Raw genomic sequence first — 18,046 nt, forward strand, 5'->3', positions numbered from 1 at the left:
AGCCTATGACGACTCTGGCACTCAAATCTCCCTGATACAGGAAGATCGAATCCCCCAAGGGGCTAATATTGACAGACGTCAACTGATCACCATTGAAGGTATCAACTGTATCAAGCTGATCCTTCCTACCGTCCAATTAAGGGTCACCAGACCTAGTTTCTCCAAAGTATGTACTCTTGCAGTTGCAAGCTACATTCCAGGAGGTTACGACCTCCTCCTAGGGCAAGACATGAAGTCTCCCTCACCGTTCAAAAAGCCTAGGGGTCCTAACCCCACGTCAAATCACTCCAAAGCAAGGAGTCATCAAAATTCTACTTCCTCCAGGAAGTACAACCACCAACAGTCTCCCCCCTTTCCAAGGAGGGAGATTGATCATTCACAGTTCCGTTGCAAAACCTGCAATGTACTAGGGCACTCCACGAATTGGCCTAGGTGCCCTAGCAGACTACCAGCAGCGGACACTGACCATATTCCACAAGGCTTAGCCTTCAACAAGAGACAAGAGCCTCTGTCTCCCATTACCAAGGGCACGCTGAGAGGTATTGCACCTCCGGTACACGTCACAGGTCCAGTCAACCTCAACACTCTGCCAGTGCCACTGGGCAGTGCCAAGCTCTGTCCAGCCTGGACATAGAGCCACCACCGAACTTGACCTCTGCGCCTGGCCCCGAGCTAGCGCCGGCGCCTAACCTAATCAAGGATCCTCCTACAGGAGATCCTCCAACAGGCATGGAGCTTACCGCAGCCCATGGCCAATCTCCAGTCCATCATTCTTCACCTTCACCTCTGACGCCCGAGGATGAACCTCCGGCAGACCTCACATCCTCACCTCCTCTGCACAACCAGGAACTGCCCGACCAGGAGTCAGCCTGGAGTCTTCCCCTTACGACGGTTGTCGCAGCAGCCGGAGTTAGGGCCTCCCCTGCAGTAGGTTCCACCTCTACGACGGTTGCTGTAGATACCAAAGTAGGGTGTTCTTCTGCAATCCCTCAGGCTACCCCTGCCTCTGCTCCTGACGGCGTTTCTGGCCTTACCCCAGAGTCGGTGCCTCTGTCTACTCCTAGGACTGGTATAGCCAGGTCCTGGAGGAATAAGAAGAAGAAGAAGGGATGTAACAAATCATTAACACACTAACCAAAGAGCCACATGCTCTCCTTGACACCTGTGCCCGAGGTACAGTGTCACATTAATTTGCAGAGTGATCCTGGCACCTACCCAGAGAAGGTAGCCAGCCTGATCTCTGCCAGTAAACTAACCCTCTAACCCCTAGAAATTGTGATACTAACACTCATGTAAATGTCATAATTACTTCATTGCATTTCCATCCTGGCACTCCACTAACCACTCATCATCCTCACGCATCATTACCTCACCTCATGTATTTTAACAATCCCGGCGACACATTACTGCTGTGCATACCACACTCTGGAATGATTGCGTCTCTAATTAACTGTATTGAGTAGGTTAGGCTAATGATTTAGTACCAGGGCACTAGGGTAGTAGCAGAAAGAATTTTCAAGTAACCTTATCTAGGGGTAGAGTAGACTGTCGTCACAGACCAGAACCCCGTCAGTTATCACTTAGGCTGACTACATTACTCCATTAAGTTAGTACACTTAGCATCTCCGCCTATAAGTTAGGTAGGCCACTGTAGTTAGCTGTATCGCTGCTCTAAAAAACTTCAAGTTAGAGTAGGAGAACTGGGTAGTTGAGACGATCAACTTATTTAAGCCAAGGCCTTCACGCCCGAAAGGGAGTGAATACCTTCTTAACAGGGGGAGCTGCTACGTTTATTGAACGCCTCGCCTCCCCAGCAGTTTTTTATTAATTGTAGTTATAAAAGAAGTAGCCATGCCTTCTCCTAAAGCAACTGATTTCTGGGAGAGAGCACGTCGTAGTAAAGAATTTCTGGTCTGACGGAAGCTTATGGTAAGAGAGGCAAGCCACAAGAGTAGCTAGGCCTCGAGATGGATTTTAGGGACTTCTACAATAAGACCTATTTTCCTTCCCAATTTGCTGGCGGTGTTTATCACTTTCAGGCAGTGCCCAAGGCGGTGTATGGAAGCCCCAAGTAATTAAGTGAGAACCAGTATCTCTCTCAGTCGATTGCCGTTGTGACCTCGGAGGGATGTCCAGCCAGCCAGCCTCCCACACTTAAGCCTAACGGCGTACTGGCGCACCCGAGCCCCAGACCTGAGACAAAGCCAGGCCGCATTTCTACAAAGATCCACTGAACATGACATCCAGGTACGTCTAAAGTGTAAACTCCAAACCAGCACCTTTTACTACCATACGACTCTTGCTAATTTCATTTTCAAGTCTTCGCTTTTATCCCTCCTACATCAAAAGCCCTTGTCCTCATCGGGCCATGTGATCCCCCTTGTTGGACTTGTTAAAGACTAAGTCTTCAGTGCATACCTCAGTGAAACATTAGAGTTCCTTTGCCCCATGTTAGAGAACTGAATAATCGTAACTTGTGCAAGATGTCATTTTCTTTTATCTTGTCTAATCTGGATCCTCTTCCAGATTCCCTGAGTCACGTGTCAAGTCTCTTGCTCGCCAAGTGTTGCATTACCGCAAGCTTTCGAAAACTAGCTTTATACGTGAATCACACTTTGAGCCAGCTATCATCCACTTGAGAGATATTATTAGTCCATGTGGAGACCAGTTGCATTTACTTTTTCTCCAGGCAGTAACGGCCTCTTGTAAATAAATAGCTGTAAAGTAATTAGCTGAGTTTCTGGCGACTTTCCTCTAGATAAAATGTTCACTTTAAATCCTTTCTTACGGTAGTTCAAGCAATTCCTTACATTTTTTTCCCCCCTCAATTATTTCTGTTTTACGTATCGAGTCCTTTCAAGGCCGGGTTCATACGTAACAATATATATATATATATATATATATATAATATATATTTTACTTTTGTAGACGAACGTTAGTAACTACATACCGTCTTTAGTTTTTTTATAACCTGAGAATTTTACATTTATTATCATTTCATAGCGTTATTGAAGCAAATAAAATTTGGACTTACTAACGTAGTTTTCACTGTCGATGACCTTGTCGTTGTGACTCTAGATAATTTAATATCAAATCAATCAGTCAACTTTCTTGATATAGTATATAGTATACTATACATTTATATATAATTTCTGTTGGTATGTTTATTTTTGTTTGTATTTTTTAATACTCAATGCGAGTAGTATGGCCTTTCTTCCTTGTCTCTTGGTAAAGTTTTGAGTAATTTATTTCTGAATGTTTTAATGTCATTCTATTTTATTATTTTACTTATCACCATTTTAGCTGTTTGCAACCTTGAGAATGCAAATAAGATGAGTTGCGAAACGTCGGTCTATTGTGGTAAAATACAAATGGATAGTGGCATTCCCTGACCCTCTGGGATTACATCTAGTAATGAATTATCTTTCTTTATTAATTTATTAATTTACTTTTTTATAAATGAGATCTCTTCTTTTTATGTTTCCCCTTACCTCCTTTGACTTCTTAATGAGCACTATATTTTTTTGGAAGCTTGAATTCCAAGTCAGGTGCCCCTTGGTGGGCTTAATCCTTATGAATTGGGGTTATCTTCTGATAATAATAATAATAATAATAATATAATAATAATAATAATAATGATGATGATGATGATGATGATAATAAATGATATTCTTTGGAAGCTTGAATTCCAAGTCAGTTGGCCTTGTGGTGGGCTTGTTCCATATGAATAGGGTCCATCTTTAAAAAAAAAAAAAAAAAAAACTCAAACCTAAGCATTTATGACTTTAGTATTCAACACAGTTTATTACCAGATTAGGTCGTTGCAGAGGTAGGAAACACCCCATGTTTCTGTGGATTAGGCAGATTTCGTAATATTCTGAAAGGGCTTTCTCTCTCCAGGAGCCATTCTGATCCTCACTTATACAGCAATTTGTTCTGGGAAAAAGGGATTGGAATAAGCACTGATGTAATAGTAGTCTCTCGTCTCGCTGACCTTTTGTTTATTGTTTATTTTGGGGAGTTCTCCGGTGTGATTATTTTCCGTAGGGGAAGGGTTAGTGCCGTCATGCACATCATCCGGTGCACTGCAGGCATTACTTAATGTTCTTTGCAGTGTCCCTTCTTTAGGCCCCTAGCTGCATTCCCCTTTCATTCCTTTTACTGTTCCTCCGTTCATTTTTTCTTCTTCCATCTTCTAACACCTGTTTACACCTTTCTTCTTCTTCCCACCTGTTACACCTTTGTAATCATTTTACTGTTAATTTCCTTTTCATCGCTGAGTGACCTCATTGGTCTCAGCGCTTGTCCTTCGGCCTAAATTCTGTATATTCCAATCTTCATTTTACATTAATTGTCTCCGTCTTGCCTCTTTCTATTTTCTTCAAGTAATTTATCGCTAATTTGAAATGTTTCGTTTTTATTGATATGTACATATTTTGGCTGATAAAGATGATGATAAAGATTGGAAGGTGTTATTGCTATAATTAGCTAATTATACACAGATGCCTCATTAACATGGCTCCCCCTGTTCTCTTCCTGCAGTTACCAGCATCTTGCATTATGCACGAGCACTCCAGTTCCGTCCTTGAGCGACGCAGTAGATTTATGAAGAGTTTTTATGAAGCTGTTCAGATTGCCAGCGAATTCCGGGAATAAATGGCGATAAGCTTAATGAATTTAGAAGTTTTTCCATCGTAATGACAACAGAGATTCATGAGGTGTCTTTGTTGCGTCTCTGTCAGTCGTTTCGTCTGCAGGGGATAGTGCCGTCTGTGCAGTTCATGCGGTGCAATGTAGGCATTGCTTTAGCTACTTTGCAGCGTTCCTTCGGCCCTTACTGCAACACTATCATTCCTTTTACTGTACTCCTTCGTTTAGTACAACTGTGATGGTTTTCGGCTCTGAATGCCCTCATATGTCCCAGCAATTGGCATTTGGCCTAAATCCTATATTCTGCCTGTTTGTCAAGTATTCGTCTGTTAAATGCTGTGGTACTTGTTCATCAGACATGTTTGCGGTTGATGAGGTGTTAACTGTTCATAGTCCACCCGCAAGCTGTAAACATTATATATATTCCTAGCAACGTGAAGTTGGTCTTTTCAATTAATACTCATACTTAGTACTACTCATACTAACAACAGAAGGATCAAATATAAAGGACACAAAGTAAGCACGTCCATAGCCCAGTTATAAGAAGTGGAAACAAAATAACTGAACTGAAACATAGCCTAATACAGTACATTAAATTGCGTTAAAATCTACAGTCATAGAGCGCCTTGTTTCACCAACGAAAAATTAAAATAAAACAATAAGATATATTTTGCTAGAAAAACTTTTCTGTGCCGTTTAACATCCACATTATTTAGTTTTTACATTTTCATTCTAATAAATGAATCAGAAATATCCTATCCTTAAATTCCTGTATCTTTAAACTCAACGCGAAACACCTTATGAGACTTTCTTAGACTTTTTCATAGACGTAACTCCCAATGGAACAAACAAAGTAGTTTGTAGGCTTACTCCCTGGGGTTAAGTTGATGATTTAAAAAATAATAATGATGCTTTTGTACTTTATATAGTATTACATTTACTATACAATGTGGATTTTTATTACGCAATAATATAGTGATGATAATAATAATAATGATAATAATGAATGTTAAAAATGTAAAGGAAAAATAAACCTTATGTTAAATTTTGGATCATCATTGCCTTTGTCTCGTCCTCTTCCTCCTCCTTCTCATTCTCTTCCTCCTCTTCTCCTCCTCACCCCTCCTCTCCTTCTTCTCTTCCTCCTTCTCTCTTCTTCTCTTTCATCTCTCCCTGACACACAAGTTAAATGAGGAAGGAAGGAGTTTAAGCGGATACTTAAGGACGTGAAAGACACTCCTGAATGGCTCTCCCCCTCCCTCCTTCCCCCTCCCCTCCCCTCCCTCCTCCTTTCCCATTGTTGGAGGAGGGCGTAGAAGCCCTTCCCCTACCCCAGACATATTCCCGTAGGGTTCAGTAATGAGATAGCGAGTAGTAGGACGATAAACATCTATTTTAGGATTCTCTCCCAAGAGAGGGAGAGAGAGAGAGAGAAGAGAGAGAGGAGAGAAGTAAAAAAGCTCATTTTGTTTTTCGAGAGCAGCTATGGGGGTGGGGGAAGGCTTTAGAAGAAGAAAGAAAGACAGGGGGAAAAGAGATAATGACGGATTACATAATAACAGGATGTATTGTCAAGAGACGAGTTCCCGTCTCTCTCTCTTCTCTCTCTCTCTCTCTCTCTCTCTCTCTCTCTCTCTCTCTCTGGCTTACCTTTTCGCTCCAATATTTTCCATCTGTTGTCTCGTGGCTAGGGTTTCATAACTTAATATTCCCACTGAAAACATTATATTTTATCTGACAATGTTTATTATATGAATCTATTTTCCAAATTGTAATTTTATGATGTAAAGGCTTTGTTAGCCCCTTCAAGTATGGATTTGCGATGTGTTGCTGATTATCAAGAAAAACAACGTAATAAATCTAAGCTCATATTTATCTGCAAATATTTATTATAGTAATCTACTTACAGTATCGTAACGTTATATTTCAATGTTCAGTCCCTTTCGTACCTGGTTTTGCGAAAGTGTAGCTATTAATTAAATTATTAAGAAAGTCAATGTATGTCGGGGTTGAAGATTGGTCTGACTTCTCACATGACTTCTTGCAAGGTGAATGTCTTGTGCATTGTGCTGATAATGACTTTTCTGAAAGCTCTTAAAGCATCATTGAGAGCGTGGAATCCGCCAAAAGGCACAAATTATCATTAGGTTTCCTCCGTCGGGGGTTAGTGGCGTCAGTGCACCTCACGTGGTACACTGTAGGCATTACTTAAGGTGCTCTGCAGCGTCCCCTCGGCCCCTTGGCACCCTTGCTGCAACCCCCTTTATTCTTTTTCCTGTACCTCCATTCATATTCTCTGTCTTCCATATCTGACTTCCTTAACCCTCCACTAACAATTGTGTCACTGCAGGGTTTTTTCTCATTTTACACCTTTCAGAATTTCTTACTGTCATTTTCCCTTTCAGGGCTGAATGACCTCATAGGTCCCAGCGCTTGGCCTTTGGCCTATATTCTACATTCCAGTTTCTATTCCTATTCCAATTTGAAGGCATTGAGGAAGCGTGCTCCCTGTTTCAATGGGAAGATTCCCATTAAAGGATTATCTTGGGCAACGGGGATGGTCTCTAGGGGCTTGGGTGGGGAGGAGGAGGAAGGCGGAATGGAATAGGTGATTACATAAGGAGTCTCTGCTGATGGCATCTTTCACTACCTGAGGTCAAACTGTGTTGTTTATAATATGATCCAATGTTGATTTGATCAAGCTTGAGGGACTGTTGCTCAAATATTGACAAGGGTTACAAGAACGCATATGACTTAACTGAAAATTTGATACTGCTCCTAACAGCTGAAGGTAAAATCTCCGATAGAAAAAAAAAGAGAGGTATTTTGATTTGCGTCAGTGAAAACGGCTACTGCTTTAAGACTATTAAGGACAGAGAGCTAAACTAAGTCTCCTTTAATAGCTAAAGAGTGTGCCAACAGTATCTGGAGAAAAAGAAATTCAGCACATTGAAGAGATACGATTTTTATTTCCGTTTAAGATGCTTTTTCAGATTTTTTTCATCAATATTTGACACAAGTATCAAATAAGGGTTTATGCTGCTGACCTTAGTTGTGGAAAAAGTTGCGTATATCTTTGATTAACCAGATCACTGAGTTGATTAACAGCTCTCATAGGCCTGGCCGGAATGATTAGATATTTTTTACGTGAGTAGGAACCATTTAGATACTTAGCAACGGGATCTACAGCTTATTGTGGGATCCGAACCACATCATCTCGAGAAATGAATCGCCAGAAATACATTCCTCTGATTTCGTGTTGGCAGAGCTGGAAGCGAAATCGTGCTACCAAATCGGTAGGCGAGCATGAAACCCCACTCGTCCAGTGAGGACCTTCCTAGATGTAGAATTATTCAACAACCATTCGCCTGTCATGTTTTTTTTAATGATATAGCTTTTAGAATGAATTCAAATTCGAATTCAGAAATTATTCAAATGAATACAATTAATAGAAATGCTCAAACAATATAAGAATATAAGTATTATATATAATAACTGATTCCCTGTGTTTTACCACCCGTTGAAATCATCCAATACACAAATAATCTAAATCCCTTTCAGCTGTCAAAGGTTAAGATACACGGACTTCAATTTTCCTTTCAGCCGCAGTAAGTTCTTTATTGCTGACAATCTCCATTTCTCTCCTGACATCAGTGCTCTGAATAATTTTCTTTTAACTTCATGTACTGTTTTTGGAGACCATGTGGTGATCATTATTCGTACATGTAATGCCAAGGCATAGCCTCTTGTCATGAAAATGTATTTTAGCTCTGTTCAAAGAACTTTTTCCAAGGTTTTACCAGTTCCTTCCAAATAGGACATGGCAAATTTTACTTTCGTTCAAAGATTATTTTTCTAAGGTTTTACCAGTTCCTTCCAAATAGGACATTACAGTTTTTATATTTGTTGCAAAGATTCTTTTCCAAGGTGTTACAATTTCCTTCCAAATAGGACATTGTCTAAAGATTCTTTTTCCAAGGTTTTTCCAGTTCCTTCCAAATAGGACATTGTATACATATTTTATTTTTGTACAAATATTCTTTCCCCGGTTTTCCAAGGTTTTTACCAATTCCTCCAAATAGGACATTGCAATTTTTATTTTTGTTCAAATATTCTTTTTCCAAGGTTTTACGTATTCCTTCCAAATAGGACATTGCAATTTTTACATTTTACTAATTATACTTTAATGCTGGAGTCATCATCATAATTTTTAAAGTTTAAATCTGCATCTTTAACTTCATGTGTTATTGCTTAGTGTTCCACGTTGGCCGAGTGGATTTCGCGCTCGGCTACTAATCAGTGCTGGTCCGAGTTCGATTCTCGGCTCGGCCAACGCGGAACCAGAGGAATTTATTTCTGGTGATAGAAATTCATTTCTCGATATAATGTGGTTCAGATTCCACAGTAAGCTGTAGGTCCCGTTGCTAGGTAATCAATTGGTTCCTAGTCACGTGAAAATATCTAATCCTTCGGGGACAGCCCTAGGAGAGCTGTTAATCAGGTCAGTGGTCTGGTAAAACTAAGATATACTTACTTTACTTGAATAAAATGTCAGCAGGTGATGGGTGTCATTTTCACGAGTAAGGACCCGTGACCCAAAGTACTTTAATAAAAACTGGTTTCTTAAACTAGGACATTTGCCCATGGTTCCTTAGTAATTGTCATAAGAAAAGCTAGGTTATGTTTTATTTCTCTTTTATAAGAAAAAGGAATTTGAACATCATTAAGTAAATAAACATTGTAAAGATGCTTTTCCACCGACAGTCAAATGTAGTCAATATGTCAGGTGACCTTGATTACCGTGCAACTTTCTTATTAATTACATAAATAACCTAAGGGAATCAGTGCCGTTAGTGCACCTCATGCGGTGCAATGTAGGCATTACTTAAGGTTCTTTGTAGCTTCCCTTTCTTAGGCCCCCTATCTGCAACCCTTTCATTCCTTTTACTGGACCTCCGTTCATATTCACTTTCTTCCATCTGACTTGCCTTAACTCTCTCCTAACAATTGATTCATAGTGCAACTGCCAGGTTTTCCTCTAGTTACACCTTTGAACCTTATTCTGTCAAATTCTATTTCAGTGTTGAATGACGTCATAAGCCGCAGTGCTTGGCCTATGACCTAAATTCTGCATTCTGTTATATTTCTTAGCTTAGGGGAACAGGTTGGAAGAAGGATGAACAAGAAGGAAGAAAAGAAGACGAAGAAGAAAGAGAAGAAGAAAGAAGCAAGGAAGTGCAAGGCACAAAAAGAAGAAGAGAAGACGAAGACGAAGAAGAAGAAGAAAAAGAAAAAGAAGAAGCGTGTTGGAAGACGAAGAAGACGAAGAAGGAGGAAGAAGAGTAAGACGAAGATGAAGGGAGAAGAAGAAGACGAAGATGAAGACGAAGAAGAAGAAGAGGAAGAGGAAGAGGAACACGAAGAAGAAGAAGAAGGCGAAGAAGAAGAAGACGAAGACGAAGACGAAGACGAAGACGAAGACGAAGAAGAAGAAGAAGAAGAAGAGGAAGACGAAGTAGAAGAAGAAGAGGAAGACTATAAGAAGAAGAAGACGAAGTAGAAGACGAAGAAGAAGAATTAGAAGAAGAAGATGAAGAAGACGTAGCAATTCCTCAACCATCCATCCAATGGATCCATCCTGAAGGTGCAGGAGGGAGAGTTCTCCGTCTATCTAGAATATCCGAAGAGGAAGCGACGCATCACAATATTACAATTAGCTGCGTCTACGAGGTTATTAGCATTCCCTAATTGCGTTTTCGCATCCTGATCGTTAGGGCCTGGGAATTAGCTGAAGGCAATTACTGACTGAGATTGGCTGAAGGTCGCATTTATTAGGATCTCTCTCTCTCTCTCTCTCTCTCTCTCTCTCTCTCTCTCGTCTCTCCTCTCGGTCCGTCTCTCTCTCTCTCTCATGTCGCATTTCGACGTATTTTGTCATACACACACACACACACACACACACATACACACACACACACACACACACACACATATATATAATATATTAGTATATATATATGTATATATATATTAATATTATCTATATATGAATATAGATAGGATATATATATATATATATATAATATTATATATATATATATGATATATTATATATATCTATTATATAATAATAATTTATATATATATATATATATAATCTATTTATATAATATATATATATAAGATAATAGATAAGATAGATAGATTAATATATATATATATATATATATATAATTAATTATTATATATATATTATATTTATAGATATAGCTATTATATATATAATATATATATAATATATTAATATAATAGATTATATATATATGTGTGTGTTGTGTATATATATATATATATATATATATATATATATTATTTTTATATTTATATTTATATTTATATTTATATTTATATTTCCGTCTCCACTCCCTGTCCAACGGATGTACATGAGGCATGTATTTAGGTCACAGGGAACAGTAATGTGAAATATTTTTAAGTAAGCATGAGAGTTTGTCCCCCAAAGTTTTAAATGTTTTTTGATCATTTTTAAAAACTGTTTCGGCGACTTTCATATAAGCTGCATTCACACTATACACTCTACCGTTCCTTTCCTTAACCTAACCGAACGTAGGGGATTTATGGTGGTTGTATTAGAATAAAAGCTACCTATGAATTTGTATTCGTGCATAAATGGGGCTACATCTTTGCATAACAGCAATTTCTCGGTGGATGTTCGTTTCCTTAGGGAGTGGCGAAGGAAAATGGTTTATATTTAGAAGGAAAATGGTTTAAATTTAGAAGGAAAATGGTTTATATTCAGAAGGAAAATGGATTATATTTAGAAGGAAAATGGTTTATATTTAGAAGGAAAATGGTTTATATTTAGAAAGAATATGGTTTTATACTTACTAAATCCCAAAAGTTGACAGCATAGAATAACGTGAGGTTGCTGTGGGCTGTTTGTGAATAATAATGACATTAATACTATAAATGGAAGGCTATTATTGGCTATTTGTATGAATAGTAATAGTGATATAAATCGAAGTTTTCAATGGGCTATTTGTTGAATGGTGATAATGATAATAATCGTAGGAGATTGTGGAATATTTGTAAATAATAATGATAATAATTATAACAACCGTATATTATTATAGGCTATTTATGAAATATAGTTAATAATAATACTGATAATAATAAATCGGAGTTTTTTATGGGCTATTTGTAGAATGATGATGATAATCATCGTTGGATACTATGGAATATATGTAAATAGTAATGATAATAATAACTTAACCGTATGTTATTATGGGCTATTTATGAAATAATAATAATAATAATAATAATAATAATAATAATATAAGGTAATTCTAAAGAATAATTCCACACGGACTACAAGGAACGTAACCACGATTACGACACTCCACCAGGGATTGGGGCGTACGAATGTATTTCGCCGTGTTTAGTACTGGCCCCTGGGGGTTAATTACAGTCGACCGCACAAAAATAACGGTAAATTCTTAATAAGCAACCCGACTACTATAGAAAACTTCAATTTCGAAAGAAATACCTAACGCGGAGTTATTATTTAGATTTACCAATAATAATAATAATAATCATGAAGGTTTCTTATCAAACGAAAAGAACAGATTGACAGATAGACAGACAATCCTCTCCCAAGTGGGGACAGACGCTCAGGACGTAAGTGCGTCTGTCTGCTCCTCTGGAATTCCTGGAATTAGATTCCAATTATGGAGAAACTTGTGTGATCATAAAGGAGAGGAGAGAGAGAGAGAGAGAGAGAGACTGTTCTGCCTCGATCGCTTCCATTCCCAAACTTGGAATCAGTTTGATGCCAAATTAACTGTTCCTGATTAAAAGATCAAAAAGGCAATTAGAACGTGATGTTAATGATCTCCTTATGTAAGGGCAGCCTAATTACTGTGGAAGGAGTAGAGAAGAGAGAGAGAGGAGAGAGAAGAGAAGAGAGAATTAAACTTAGAAGTGGAGCATGTTTTGATCCATAGTATAGGAATATAATGTTTATAACTTATTCGTGATGGGAAAATCTTGCAAGAGTCCCAAACCCGACTGAGCCGGAGGTCGGATTACGCCTGGTACGGAATCGTTTTGACGCTGTCAAGCAAGGTGCCTCTGAACAAGCAATTCTAGTGTATTGGCGCATCTCATCCTACGATCTGGAAACTTTTAGACATTTTCAAGTAAGAACAGTCAAGAAAAGAAGCAATAATGGAACAGTATACCCGGGTTTCACACATTCCTCGTCTTAAAAAAGAAAGAAAAAAAAAGAAAAAAAAAATATATATATATATATATATATATATATATATATATATATATATATATGTGTGTGTATATATATATATATAGATATATATATATATATATATATATATATATACATATGAAATTGTAATAGCCATAATGCCCTCTTAACTTCTTGAATTCTTTGCTCTTTTTTGATACGCTTGTCACTACAAAGCCTGAAGATCCAAGTTCAAAGGCTTGTATTGACAAGCGTATCCAAAAAGAGCAAAGAATTCAAGAAGTTAATAGGGCATTATGGCTATTACAATTTCATATATATATATATATATATATATATATATATATATATATATTATATATATATATATATTATAATTTCTTTCTTTCTTTCTTTCTTAAGACGAGGAATGTGTGAACCTGGGCATGCTGTTCCATGATTGCTTCATTTCTTGATATGTTCTTTCTTCAAAATGTTTAACAGTTTCCAGATCATAGGATGAACTCCCTGAACGATCGATGCAGCCTTCACAAGAATTTTTTGTTTTAGAGCCACCTCGCCTTGCTTGGCAGCGTCAAGGAGTGATCCGACCTCCGGCTCAGTCGGTTGGGACACGTGCAAGATTTCTTGCACGAATAAGTTGTAAACATTATATTCCTAACTTGACGTAAATTAAAACGTGCTTAAATCTAGGTCAAACTAGAGCTTTGTTTCACCAACAAAAATTGAAACAAATATGCTATATTTTGTTACAAATAATTTTTTCTGTACTGTTTAACATACACTTTATATAATTATTTTTACATTTGCATTCTAATAAGTAAATCATAAATATCCTGTCCTAAGATTCCTATATCTTTAACTCAACGGGAAACACCTTTTGCAGACCTTTTTAGACTTTTCCTAACCCCCTCGCCCCCCAACATAAAAAACAACAACAAAGTAGTTTGTAAACATGATCAAATCGAGGAGGTCGACGATCTTTTTCCACATATCCGCTACGTAATCGCAGACATGGTTGGATTCTTCAGGATAATTATTATTATCGGACTAAATATCAAATGTGTCGACTACATATGAGACCGACACAAATGCAGTTGTGGAACCATAGACATTTTAATGCAAATTCTGCATCAGTTCTGTACAACTGTTGTAGACATTCGGTTAAATGGTTGGAAATAATTATTGAAAAAACAAAAAACTTTTTCGATTTGAATGGGGGGGAAAAACTGCTCCGAAAGCATTAATCGCTGCGCGTTTGGTGATGAGGTTGCCTCTCAAGCTTTTAGTTCTGGCAAAAGCATCGTGTTCGTAACTGTCTTCAGTTTATTTGGCTATTAAAACATAAACAGGAGGCAAAGCATCACCATTCACGATACCATGTTTTGTGTACAGCTGCTTGAATGAAGGAGGTATCGTTCTCAAAGTTCGATTTGTTTGCACTGGATAATAATATCTCAGTGGCGTGATCGGTATGGTCTACTGGTTCCATGCAGCGTCAAAACACCATACAAACAAACAAACAGAAACAAAACATTTCCAAATAGCATTTTTTCTCTGCTTGTCCTTTCACAAATAGATTACCAAGCATCAATGAGCTTTTTTCTGTTTTCTCATGCTTTATGACGTATGGGAGAGTCATTTTGAGGGCTTGCGAGTCTGTTCTTTTTAAGAAAAGTAGCAAATAAAAACCGAAAACTGTAAGAAACAATTTCTTATTATAGGAAAAGTAGTAGGGAGGACTTGAGCAAAGAAGCAGGTGAATTCGATTGGTTTAGTCATTAGAAAATAGCTAATTACTGGACTATATAAGAGGAATTGTCCATAGATATTTTATACCTTCGAATCTACATTTTTTATGAATAAATATTGTTGTGTGATGTAATATATTGCAACGTAATTACATTGCAATGAAAATGCCTATATGTAATTACCATGTGATGAAATTACTGCGATTGAATTACCGGACCCCTCTCTCTCTCTCTCTCTCTCTCTCTCTCTCTCTCTCTCTCTCTCTCTCTAGACACTTGTCTAGTGAGAGAGGACAATACTCTCTCTCTCTCTCCTCTCTCTCTCTCTCGACACTTGTCTAGTGATAGAGGACAATACTCTCTCTCGCTCTCACAAGACAGTCAAGTAAGAGAGGACAATACTCTCTCTCTCTTTCTCTCTCTATTTCTCTCTCTCTCCACACACGCGCGCGCACACACACACAAACACACACACAATCAAGTGAGAGAGGCCTCGCTAGGCCCCAGAGGAATAGGAAACAAGAAGAAGAAGAAGAAAAATAAGAAGAAAGAAGAGGAGAAGAAGAAGAAGCATTGCTCTTAAAGAAGAAATCCAGTGCTTTTTGGTAGTCACGGAAGAAGGTTGGGGGGGGAGGGGGGGGAATTGTGTGAGAGAGGAGGGGCGGATGGGGGATGGGGGGCGAAGGGGAGGGGAGGGGAGGGGGCTAGGGAGAGTGAGGTTGCTGGATTTATGGTCTTCTTTTATTCCATTGCAGGATTTCTCGGTGCCATAGTTGTCGTGCGGATGGAATTACCATTTTAATAATTAATATTCAGAAGATGGACCCTTTCATATGGAACAAAGCCCTCCACGGGCCATTGACTTATTATTATTATTATTATTATTATTATTATTATTATTATTATTATTATTATTATTATTATTAAAGGTAACTGCTGTATCAGCTGCATTAATTTTATAGAGATTCCTCCCATATTTTTTCCTAATTATGGTTTTGTCATTGTTGAATTAAACCATAATTAAGAAAAATAGAGAACTTCTATAAAATTAATGCAGCTGATGTAGCAATTATCTTTAATGAAATATGTTTAATACAGGGTTTAATTCCAGTATATTATTATTATTATTATTAATTATTATTATTATTATTTTTTTTTTTTTTTTTTTTTTTTTTTTTTTTTTTGTGTGCTCTATCACAGTCCTCCAATTCGACTGGGTGGTATTTATAGTGTGGGGTTCCCGGGTTTGCATCCTGCCTCCTTAGGAGTCCATCACTCTTCTTACTATTGTGTGCCGTTTCTAGGATCACACTCTTCTGCATGAGTCCGGGCTGGAGCTTACTTCAGCCTCTAGTTTTTCTAGATTCCTTTTCAGGGATCTTGGGATCGTGCCTAGTGCTCCTATGATTATGGGTACGATTTCCACTGGCATATCCCATATCCTTCTTATTTCTATTTTCAGATCTTGATACTTATCCAATTTTTTCCCTCTCTTTCTCTTCACAACTTGGTGTCCCATGGTATTGCGACATCAATGAGTGATACTTTCTTCTTGACCTTGTCAATCAACGTCACGTCTGGTCTGTTGCACGTATCACCCATTGTCCGTTCTGATACCATAGTCCCAGAGGATCTTTGCCTGATCGTTTTCTATCACTCCTTCAGGTTGGTGCTCGTACCACTTATTACCTGCAAGGTAGCTGATGTTTCTTGCACAAGGCTCCAGTGGAGGGCTTTTGCTACTGAATCATGCCTCTTTTTGTACTGGTTCTGTGCAAGTGCTTGGGCATTCACTTGCTATGTGGTTTATGGTTTCACTTTTCGTATTGCACTTCCTACATATGGGAGAGATGTTATTTCCGCTATCGTACTTTGAACATATCTGGTTCTTAGGGCCTGATCTTGTGCCGCTGTTATCATTCCTTCAGTTTCCTTCTTTAGCTCTCCCCTCTGTAGCCATTGCCAATTGTCATCGCTGGCTAGTTCTTTAGTCTGTCTCATGTATTGTCCGTGCATTGGTTTGTTGTGCCAGTCCTCTGTTCTTTTCTGTCTTTCTCCTGTCTCTGTATATTTGTGGGTCTTCGTCTGCTTTTATTAGTCCTTCTTCCCATGCACTCTTTAGCCACTCGTCTTCACTGGTTTTTCAGATATTGCCCCAGTGCTCTGTTTTCGATGTTGACGCAGTCCTCTATACTTAGTAGTCTCTCCCTCCTTCCTTTCGTGTTATGTATAGTCTGTCCGTATTTGCTCTTGGGTGTAGTGCTTTGTGTATTGTCATATGTTTCCTGGTTTTCTGATCTATGCTGCGGAGTTCTGCCTTCGTCCATATCGACTATTCCTGCGCTGTATCTGATACTGGCACTGCCCATGTGTTTATGGCTTTTTATTTTTCATATTTCGGCGTTGAGTTTTGACTTGAGTATCGCCTTGAGTCTCTGCATATATTCTTTCCTGATCGTGTCCTTCATCTCTTGGTGTTTTATATCTCCTCCTTCCATTATTCCCAGGTATTTGTATCCTGTCTCATCTATGTGTTTGATGTTGCTCCCATATGGTAGCTTTATCCCTTCAGTTCTCGTTACTTTGCCTTTTTGTATGTTGACTAAGGCGCATTTTTCTATTCCAAACTCCATCCTGATGTCCCCAGATACAATCCTTACAGTCTGGATTAGGGTATCTATTTCCTTGATGCTCTTACCATACAGCTTGATGTCGTCCATGAACATCAGATGGTTGATTCTGTTGCCTCTTTTTCTTGAGTTGGTACCCGGCATCCATCTTCTGTAGTACTTTGTCATGGAATCATGGCTACCTACGAAGAGTAGTGGGGACAGTGAGTCGCCCTGGGAAGATCCCTCTCCATGATATTTAACCTCTGGCTAGTACTTATTCCAGAGCTTGTAAGTATTGTATTCCAGTTGCGCATTGTATTTTTTGAGGAAAGCTGATGGTATTTTCCTCGGCTGCCCCATATATTTTTCAGGCATTCTATTAGCCATGTGTGTGGTATCATGTCGAAGGCTTTCTTATAGTCTATCCATGCCATGCTTAGGTGGTTTTCCTTCTCCTACTGTTCTTCATTACCATTTTGTCTATCAGGAGCTGGTCTTTTGTGCCCCTACACTTCCTTCTGCAGCCTTTCTGTTGGTGGGGGATGGTGTTTGTCTCCTCTAGGTAGTTGTATAGCTTTCACTGATGATACCTATTTATTATTATTATTATTATTATTATTATTATTATTTATTATTATTATTATTATTATGCAGAAGATGAGGCCTATTCATTTGGAATAAACCCTGTCATACAGGGACCAATCTTAATGTAATTCAATTTCTCAGAGAGTGTGGTGTTGACGAGAAAAAAA

The 18,046-nt window shown here is 38.4% G+C and overlaps 1 protein-coding gene across 1 annotated transcript; it reads left to right on the forward strand.

The window, feature by feature from the left end:
* Positions 1-729: 729 nt before the first annotated feature.
* Positions 730-9,996, forward strand: LOC135213921 (uncharacterized). Its single transcript, XM_064248015.1, has 2 exons — positions 730-1,044; positions 9,802-9,996. Exons 1-2 carry the CDS (start codon positions 730-732, stop codon positions 9,994-9,996), a joined length of 510 nt encoding a protein of 169 aa, XP_064104085.1.
* The last annotated feature ends 8,050 nt before the right edge of the window (positions 9,997-18,046 follow it).

Source organism: Macrobrachium nipponense, chromosome 43, assembly GCF_015104395.2.
Source record: "Macrobrachium nipponense isolate FS-2020 chromosome 43, ASM1510439v2, whole genome shotgun sequence".
In the NCBI taxonomy this organism is placed as follows: Eukaryota; Metazoa; Arthropoda; class Malacostraca; order Decapoda; family Palaemonidae; genus Macrobrachium; species Macrobrachium nipponense.